The following is a 9,577-nucleotide window of genomic DNA, read 5'->3' on the forward strand; positions in this document are numbered from 1 at the left end:
GCTCTCAATTCTGCAATTCAAGGTCTAAGGTTTCAGTGTAAAGTAATGAAACTCTGAACCAGGAATCAGAGCATCACAATTACTTTATCAGTTATTAAAGCTTTGTTAAAGTCATTTAAACTTTCCTAGTTCTGATCCTCAGTTTTTAAAAATGTAATAATTTCAGGGCATTTCACTGAGTTGTGTGGCTAAAATGAGAGCATTCAAGTAAAAGGATACAGAAACCTGTAATAATATATTTTTTTAATGTAGCCCTACTCTCATTTTTCAATGAGGCTCCCCCAATTAAAGTAACTTGCTCAAAGTGACAAAAGCAAGTTGGAGGTGAGTCCTGGTTATGAAACGAAGTCCAGATATTTTTCTATTGTATTAGAGTGTTACATATGATCCTAAACGATGACTTTTAACGAAAAATTTAAGCCTAGGCAAAAGTTTTATTCCTGAGGCATACAATGTAATTGTAGGTCAAGAGAAAAGCAAAGTGGGCAAAAAAAATTTGCCAGGCTAATATCAACAATTTGTTGCAGATAATTGAGAACTGAGCTCTCGATACCTGAGTTCTAGTCCAGGTCTCATTTTCAAATTTTTGTAAGTTGCTTAATTTTTTAGAGCCTCAGTTTCTTCTTCCCAAACATGACAAAAATTTGGTCTTTATCTTGCAAGGCTAACCCTGCAAATACAAGATACTAGTAAAACTTGTACCACTTAAGCACCAAGAATTATTTCAAATGCTTTATGCATTCATTATTAAACGTTAACCTTCACGGCCACTTTATGAGGTGGGCACTACTATCCCATTTTACAAATGGGGAACTAGAGGTAAAATTACTATTTAGAAGCTAAGCCTCGATTCAAACGTAGGCAGTATAGCTTAATGCAGTTCCCACGTGTGTGTAAGTTAGAGATGTATGAGCAACTCAACAGTAAACGTTATCTTACCTGAAATGAACCCCTAACAGTGAAAAATGCCTTCCCAAACTCGGCAGTGCCCCATCTAAAGACAAACTTCACCGAGACTCATTTATTAAGTTAAACCACTACTTCACTTTACCACCATACCCTAACGCAGACTTCAGACTTGGGTGGGAAAAGGATGTATAAAGAGGAGTCGAGGCAGATGTTTAAAAAACCAAAAAGTTCAAAAGGCTGAGAATGGAAATGAGCCTGGGAAATTCGAGAATTTATAGAGTCCCACGTCCTGGACGTGGAAGACAACACGTGGTGAGCCTGCACCCAAGAGTGGGGGGTGGGGGTGTCCGGAAGCAAGGGAGCAAGACTTGTTGATCCCAATCACCCAGGGCAAAGCCGGTGAGGGGTTAAGGGGTAGAAGAGTAGTGTAGCCCCAAAGTGGGGTTCTGTCAAAAGCCACGGTTCTGAAGAGCGCATGAGCAAAGCCCAGCAGAAGGTAGCTGTCCCTGGGGGACCCGGGCCTCGGCGAACATGGCGGCACCAGCAAAAGCGGGGCGCCGAGCAAACACCACATAGAGCCCGCTGATACGACTCCGGTCCACCACCAGTCTGTTTGGCCCGAGCACGCTCTCGCTGCCCTGTGGACAGGCCGCGCACGAGGCTGGCAGCATGGGCCCACTACGCGCCGCCGCCGCACTCCGTGCCTCCTCGCCCCGGGCCTCCGAGGGCCACGCGCGAGGTCGGGCCACGCGCCGTCGGGTCTGGGGGACGCCGAGGCCAAGCCTGGGCGGATACCCGCCCCTTGCCGTCCCTCTCGCTTTACCTTGGCCTGCAGCCGAGCTGGCGCCCAGGCCAGGCAGGTGCAGGTACCGCTGAGGTGTGCTGAAGGCACATATTCTTGGTGCAGCCGGTTGTTTGCTGTCTCCCACACTCGCAGGTGACCGTCGGCAGACGCCAAAGCGAAGTAGGCCTGGCTCTGCGGGGAGAAGGCGCAGGGAACCCCCGCGGGAGACAGGGGGTCGGCAACTACGCCGCCGCCTGCCGCCATTGCTGCTCTGGCTCCGCGGCAGCCACGTGTTCGCCTGTGCGCAGGCGCACCGGCGCGGGGCGGGGCCTAGAGGGAGGAAGTGGGGCGGAGAGAGCGCAGATTGCCGAAGGAGTGGCTCTTCACGACGCAAGACTGCGTTGGGCGGGTCCACCCTGTGGACGGTAGCCTGCTGGGCCCAAAGTTAACTTGTACTGGTGGGAGACAGGGCATATGGGGTAACTTGATTGTACACTGCGGGGCAGGGTCCATTCCTTTAAAAAGGGAAGAAGGAAAAGGTTTGAGTTTGCTTTCTTTTTAATGGCATGATTGGACAAATGTTAAAAAGAAATTTTTACTTATAACTGCATGATTGTAACAACTGTTTCCATTTTTGCCTATGCACCTCCAGTCTATATCGCGTACACACATAACAATTTATTCAGGTATAATGATGTAAAAGTAATGTTGGGAGCAGCGATTTCCTATTATCCATGTTACTACATGAAATAGACAAATTTTATTGTCTCCATAATATTTCGCCAAATCTCTGCATTCTGATTCAAGAAATGTCAGGTACCGTTCATCCCACACAGAACTTATTGCCTAGAAGGAAAGATGAAATAAACACTACCTTCAAGGCTACGCGGAGACTCTGAAGCTTTTACAGCTAGGAAGTGCCAAGGTAAGATTTGCATTTAGGTTATTTGGGATGACATAAACTGATCTACATTTTTGAAAGGCCTCCTGGAATCTGGATGGAGACTATAGAGAGGCAAGAATGAAAGCAGATGGACAAGATAGAAGGACAATGATGGGTCAGACTTTCATGAAAGCAGAAAAAGTGAGAAGATACAATCTGAAGTTATAGGCAACAGGACTTGCTAAATGGATTGATTGTGAGAAAAAGATATGAGTGAAGGATGACTAAGGCCTGGGCAAATAAGTGAATGGTGATACCATTAGCTGAATTGGGAAAACAGTTTTGGGTGGAGTGGAAATCAAGAGTTCTGTTTTGGACAGTTAAGTACGATGTGCCTATCAGACATCCAAACAGAGTTATCTGTAGAAAGTTGGATATACGGGAAGATCACAGTTAGAGATGTAAATTTGGATGCACTAGCATACAGGTGTTATTTCAAACTGTGGGACTGGTCAAATCATGTTGGGTATAAGTATAGTCAGAGAAGAAAACAGCTCCAAACTGTGCCAGCCCTTAGAGGTCAGGAAGAGGCAGAGGATCCGGCAAAGGAGATTAAGAAGCGGTAATGGTGAGGCAGAATGAAAGCCCAGGAGGATAAGATGCCCTGGAAACAAATTTTTATAAGGATTTTAGAAGCAAGAATGATCAAAGTCATGTCAAATGCTTTAAGATGAAGAATGAAAATTGACCAGTGGACTGGGCAAGATCAAGTTCATTAGTAACTTTTTAAAAGTATTTTTAATAGGAGGGAAAAACTTGTAAATAGAGGAGAAAAGGGGAAATGAGAGGTGCAGAATCGTCATTTCAAAGATTTTTGTTATAAAAGAGCATTCATGAGTCTGTATGAAGAAAGGTCTGAGCCAGAGTAATAGATTTGTTAGTCAAATATGTAAACAAAAATGAAAGCTTGTTGTGTACTTACTATATGGCAGATACTGTTCTAAGTGCTTCATGTATGAATTCACTTAGTCTTCCCAATAGCTCTAGGATGTAAAACGATCGCCATCTCCATTTTTTTCTCCTAAGAACACTGAGTTAAAGAACTGGGCAGTAAATGAGGAGTTGGATTTACAACCTAAGTCATCTTTGGGCACAGGTGACCTGATCCAATGAGATTATGTAGGGTTTACAAAGATGACCCTCCTATACCCAAACATATCATTTCTGGATGCCCTGCCCCCCCTTCAGTGATCTTGGCCTCTTCCTTATACCAGCCACTCACTCCCATGGCATGTTCCATACCTTATCATTGCAATAACTGTCCTACCTCCATAATCTTAATTTCCGCATACCACTCTCTGCCCACCAACTCCTTTCCACCTTGCTCTCTCTAGCTTCCCGGGCTCCAGCCAATCCATCTACCACACTGGACCATCAGTTCACTGATCCTACAATCTTTTCACCAGCCCTCACCCCTCCCTGATGGCTGCTCTTCTAATTTATCATAAACTCTCATTAACCCTCAACTCACTAACCTCTTTCCCACATCATAGTCTTTCCTTGGTAAAACTGCAAGCCTGGTAAAATTTAATTCTTCACCCAAAAGTGGCTAAAAGTGACTAGAGAAAAGCCATAGTCCCTCTATTATGACTCTTATCCACTTTAAATTCATGATCACAAACTTCACATGGGAAGTCAACGCTGCCAGGTTATTATCAATTGTTCCCTAGTCCATTTACTCTTCCACTCTCTTAAACATGAATTCATATATTCTATTACCTTGAATCTCCTCCTTCATCTTCTCAGTGGATAACTTTGCTTCCTATTTCTTGAGAAAATAGAAGCAATTACAGAGAACTTCCACAAGCTCCCAGTATCACAGACTACCTACCGCTGCTCCATTTCTCTTGGTACTACAGATGAATCATCCATGCTCCCGGCAAAGGCCACCCTTCACATAAGTTCTAGATCCCACCCTCTCTTGCCCATTCAGGGGTATTATTCCACAAAGTCTCTCTCTCTACCAGCATCAGTTTTTTACTTCTCAGCTTAATCTTTCTCATCAACATACTATTATTTCTCCCTTCTTAAAAAATAAATTCTCTTGACAATACTTTCCCTCCAGTTACCGTCCCAATCTTTTCTTTCCTTTAAAACAAAATTCAAAAAAAAAGGTAATCTAATTTTCTCAATTTCTCTCCTCCAGTGGAACTTTCATGCCCACCCACCACTATACCAAAACTCTTATCGAGGCCACTAGTAACCTCCACACAGCTATATATGTGTCCGTCCTAAATCCTCATCTTGTCATTAGCATGCTTATCTTCCACGATATCACACCCTCCTGGCTTCCTCTCACTTCTGTGGCTGCTCTTCTCAGTATTCTCTCCTGGATCTGCCTCATCTCCTCTAACTTCTGGGTGCCTTGGGGGCAATTATTTACCTGGGCATATGACTTTCCAGAATAAAAACAACATTTTCCAATCTTCTTTGCAACAGTTTGAGGCCATATAACTATGGGCCAGTACAAAAAAATAATCCTTAAAATGAGAGGGTGTGTGTACGTGTTGTGTGCATGGGAAGAGACAGAAAGGGAGTAGGAGAGAATGAAAAAGCAAAGGGTAAATGTGTAAACAGTTGGTGAATATGAGTAATGGGTATAGGAGACCCGTGTGCAAGTTCTGAAATTATATCAACATAAGAGTTACCAAAAAAAGCCTCCCTTGATCCCCAACTTCAAACAGTGCCCATCTAGACAATCCAAGTCTAAGTTACTGCCATAATGATTTCTATCATTTAAAATAATAAAATAATTAAACAATCTGTTACAGAGTCAGTTATTCCAGAGGCATACCTAGAGTAGATTAAAAAAAAAAACAAAAACAAAAACAAAAGAAACCCCCATATGATGAAATTATTTTTAGTAACATGAAATGAAACAAATAATAATGGCCATAAAAGAAACACACTGATATTTCTTTTATTAAACTTTACACATATAATCCTGCCAGTTAAAAAAGATAAATTATGTGATATAGTACAAAAGGAAGTTATGGATTTATATCTTTAATTACATTAAACATTTTTAAAAAGGGGGAGCTTATATCATATATTGGGTCTGTCAAAGTATTGAAGAATAACATTAGCTTTGTTTTTCTAGCCTTTAACTTCTGCACATTTATCAATAACTTCAGCAAAATTGACCTTCACATATTTGTTTTCAATAGTCAGTGCTGCTAGATTTGTCAATTCATATTTGCTCACAGTTGCTAGACAACGCTACAGTAATTTTAATTTTAAAGTTTGTTACATGAGAATACCACCACTATTTAAAAGATTGTAAATATCCGTTTTTACAAGTTTTAAGAATACCACACATGAATTAAATGGGTATTGTCTAAATTACCTAGCATGTTCTTGTGTGAGAAAATGCTAATTGCTTCCAAATCCATTTCTCCCTTCTTCAATATTAATAGAATTTCAGTTTTGCTCAGCTTATGTTCAGCTGTAATAAAAACTAATTTCTCAGCTTCCCTTGAATGTAGATTTGGCCATGTGATTAAGCCCTGGTCAATGAAATGTAAGCAGAAGTGATATATGCATTTTTAGAGAAGTATTTTTAAGGAAAGAGGCCATGACCTTCTTCCCTGTTCCTCCTTTTTACTAACTAGAATTGGGATGTAATGGCTGGAACTTGAGCGGCCATATGGAACTCTACGATAAACTTTGGAATGGAGACCACACCCAGGAGTAGCTGACACTTCCAGGAGTCATCTTAGCCCTGAATTTCCTACTTTCACTTACAGACAAACTGTATTTTAACTAATATACAACCTCACCAAATTGTTTGGATTTATAGAACACAAACAAGAGTCATTTAATTAAGCAGGATTTCTTATAGTATGAAAGCTCACAACAGTGACACTTGTACATAGACTTGCTAAGGTTTCACTCTGTTTATGCTCATTCATAATATACAATACAAAGATTCCATGTAAGGGAAAGATTAGAGTATGACTACAATTTTACAAAAACTAAAAATCAATGTATAGTAAAAAGATTAGAACAGTGTTTGTCTTGGTTGTTCAGGGGAGTCTTCTGGAGGTGAGATTTGTCTGGCTAGGACCCAATTATGCAAAGTAAATAAATTAATGAATGAGGAATGTATAGATGTATAGATAAGTCCAAAGATTTAAGTTTTAAAAAGGTTTTAAGTTTAGCGGAATTTGATTATGTGTATTCATAAAAAACAGAGAACATAAACACAAAACTTAAATGTTTCACAATTAACTTTAAAATCAGAGGAATGGTTATTGAGTTCTGCAGGTTGAGTTGGTGGCACCTGACAAAGAGATGGAGGACAGAAAGGAAGGGCCCAGTGTGGCTGTTCTCAAAGGACCAGACTAGCACTGAACCTTGAGCAGCAGCAGGGTGGTGGGGATGGAGGTGAGAGTCAGTCCATTCTCCAAAAGAAAGGCTCTGAGGAGGAAGAAAGAAGACCTACGATCTTCTCCAGGAGGACTGACCAATTCTTGACTTTCTAAAATGATGGCTCAGAATGCCCTAGCAAACCGATTCCGGATCATCCTGCATAATATCCTCTAATTTAGGAACAACGACAAAAAAAGGTGTTTAGTGAGTGGTGTTGGATGATAAGTAAGAAGATCCTCTAATTCTAAATATCATGCAATTTTTCTTTAAAACCTGTACACATATTTGAGAAATTTTTAAAATTCAACTTCTAGTAACACAACAGTAAATTCTAGAGAAGTTCTACAAGATCCAGATTCAAGTTCAGCAGCAACTGGGGGAGAAGATGAAAAAGCAAGAGAAAAGCAGTTATAGTCTCAGACTTAGATACTTTTATATGTCACTGAAAGTCAGTAAAAACTCATCTGTGAACTTCAACAGTTCTAATAAAAGCTAAATACATGTAGAGATACAAAACAAAATATACAACTATTAAATATACTCAGACCATTTACATGTTGAATTATCTAGTATAGGGACCCAGGTATCAGGGCTGCTATTTTTATCATTTCCTACTTTCTTCATTCTTCTATTTCAACAAATATTTACTGAGGGCATATTGTGCCCCAATCACAAACATTGGAATTATAAAAATAAACCAGAGTCCTCTCAACAATCTTATCCTTTCACTTGGGAAACAATAAACAGCAACTTCCATACAGTATGACATGTCATGATAGATCTAAAGACAGTACACACCAGAGCACAGAGGACAGGCACTTCTCCCTGTCTTTCAGAGTTGTTATACGCCACCATTCTGATGGTATGTGAGGTTGATACCTGAAGGAAAGCTATACAAAATAAAGGGGAAAAGCATGTGCATAGAGCTTGAGAACATTTTTGGAACTAGAACTAATTGTCTAGTTTGATTGGAGATTTTTAAATATCGGTCATCAGTCATAGTATTCCTTGACAGCTATTCAGACTTTAAAGTAATTGCTTGACTAAATGCCACTAGATGACAGTGTCTTTCTGGTTTTGTAACATAAAAATGCTAAGTTGATGATGCCTTATATTTTCAGAGAATAGTTTCAGAGTGCAGGTTAACAGTTTCATAGAGAACACAGAAAAAAAGTATGGCCAGAAATAGAAAGACACACATAGCGCTGTATTTTTCAGAGTTTAAATGCTCTGAAAGATCATGAACATGTTTCACAATGTATTAATGTATTTCAATAGGACAAAATACTTATAACTTTGTGTCTGTTATTCAAACAATAGAAGGAAAGCCATGCCATCCACTGTTCACGGTTTATCTCAGAAAGCAAACACATGTAAATATTTCCCATATTTTTATCTATATACCTTTTTCTTTTCAACTCCTTCTGAAATAACAGCCAAATATCATTTAATAGTATTTGAGACAATAAAGTAGGAATAATAAATTTTAAAACGATTGAAAGGCTTAGGATCTAGAAGTTTCCAACTCAGACCCATATTTGGCAATGATAATAAGAAGACTGGTCATAAGAACTTTTCTTAAAAAACAAATCAAAACCAAAAGTGAAACATGCAGATGGGGTCAGGGAGAGCAGTTTCTTTATTCATGTTTAGGATTAAAAGTGAAAAATCCTGACGATGGAGTTTATTGGAGGCTGATGTATTAGAAGGCATAGATTAGAGAAGTATTCATTTAAGCCTTCAAAAATGTTAAGACTTATTTTATCCAATTTTAACTGAATTCACAGCCTTTTGAACATATTTTGACTTTAATTCAATTATACTGTTGACTGGTCTTTGAGAAGGGGTATTACAGTACAAAGAGCATGGACTGATGAACCAGACTGACCTAGATGAGAAACCCTGTCATGCCACTTGTCAGCTATGGGATACTGCCCAAATCATTGAATCTCCCTGGGTCAGTTTTCTTATGTATAAAATGGGAACACTTATTTCTAACACTTACTGCCAACTGAATTAATATTAAGCAAACAGGTCAGTGATATGTGTTTTGTTTTCAGGAGTAAATTATTTTTAACTTTTTGGAAGGTGCCAAAACTTGGGAATAAATGATTTTTAAAGAGGTCCAATAAAAAAGAATCAGAAAATAGTTAATCCTCTTTTTCAAGGGGGTGCTTAAATAATAAAAATTTCTCACAGTTCCAGAAGCTAGATGTCCAACATTAAGGTGTGCGCAGGTCTGGCTTCTTCTGAGGCCTCCCTCCTTGGGCTTGTAGATGGTGGTCTTCCACCTGTGCCAAATCTCCTCTTTTTATAAGGACACCAGTCATATTGGATTAACACCCATTCTAATTACCTCATTTTAACTTGATTACCTCTTGAAAGATCTTATCTTCACATACTGTCACATTCCGAGGTACAGAGGATTAGACTTCGACACATGAATTTTGCAGGGATGAATTAGCCTGTAACATCCCTCTACCCTGCCACCCCTGTTTTAGCAATGGCCTTTTACCCTTTTAAAATGCTTCTAGTTGCGGGGAAGGTAAAATACTTAACTGTTATTTTTT

General features: G+C 39.7%; 1 protein-coding gene across 1 annotated transcript in view; it reads right to left on the reverse strand.

The window, feature by feature from the left end:
- WDR43 (WD repeat domain 43) overlaps positions 1 to 2,001 on the reverse strand; it is a 35,145-nt gene extending 33,144 nt beyond the window's left edge. Inside the window, exon 1 of the mRNA XM_039887496.1 lies at positions 1,733 to 2,001. Within this exon, the coding sequence (XP_039743430.1) occupies positions 1,733 to 1,957 (225 nt within the window). The 5' untranslated portion in view covers positions 1,958 to 2,001. The remainder of the gene's footprint in view (positions 1 to 1,732) is intronic.
- Positions 2,002 to 9,577: the final 7,576 nt, after the last annotated feature.

This window comes from Pteropus medius, unplaced genomic scaffold, assembly GCF_902729225.1.
Source record: "Pteropus medius unplaced genomic scaffold, Ma_sr-lr_union100, whole genome shotgun sequence".
In the NCBI taxonomy this organism is placed as follows: Eukaryota; Metazoa; Chordata; class Mammalia; order Chiroptera; family Pteropodidae; genus Pteropus; species Pteropus medius.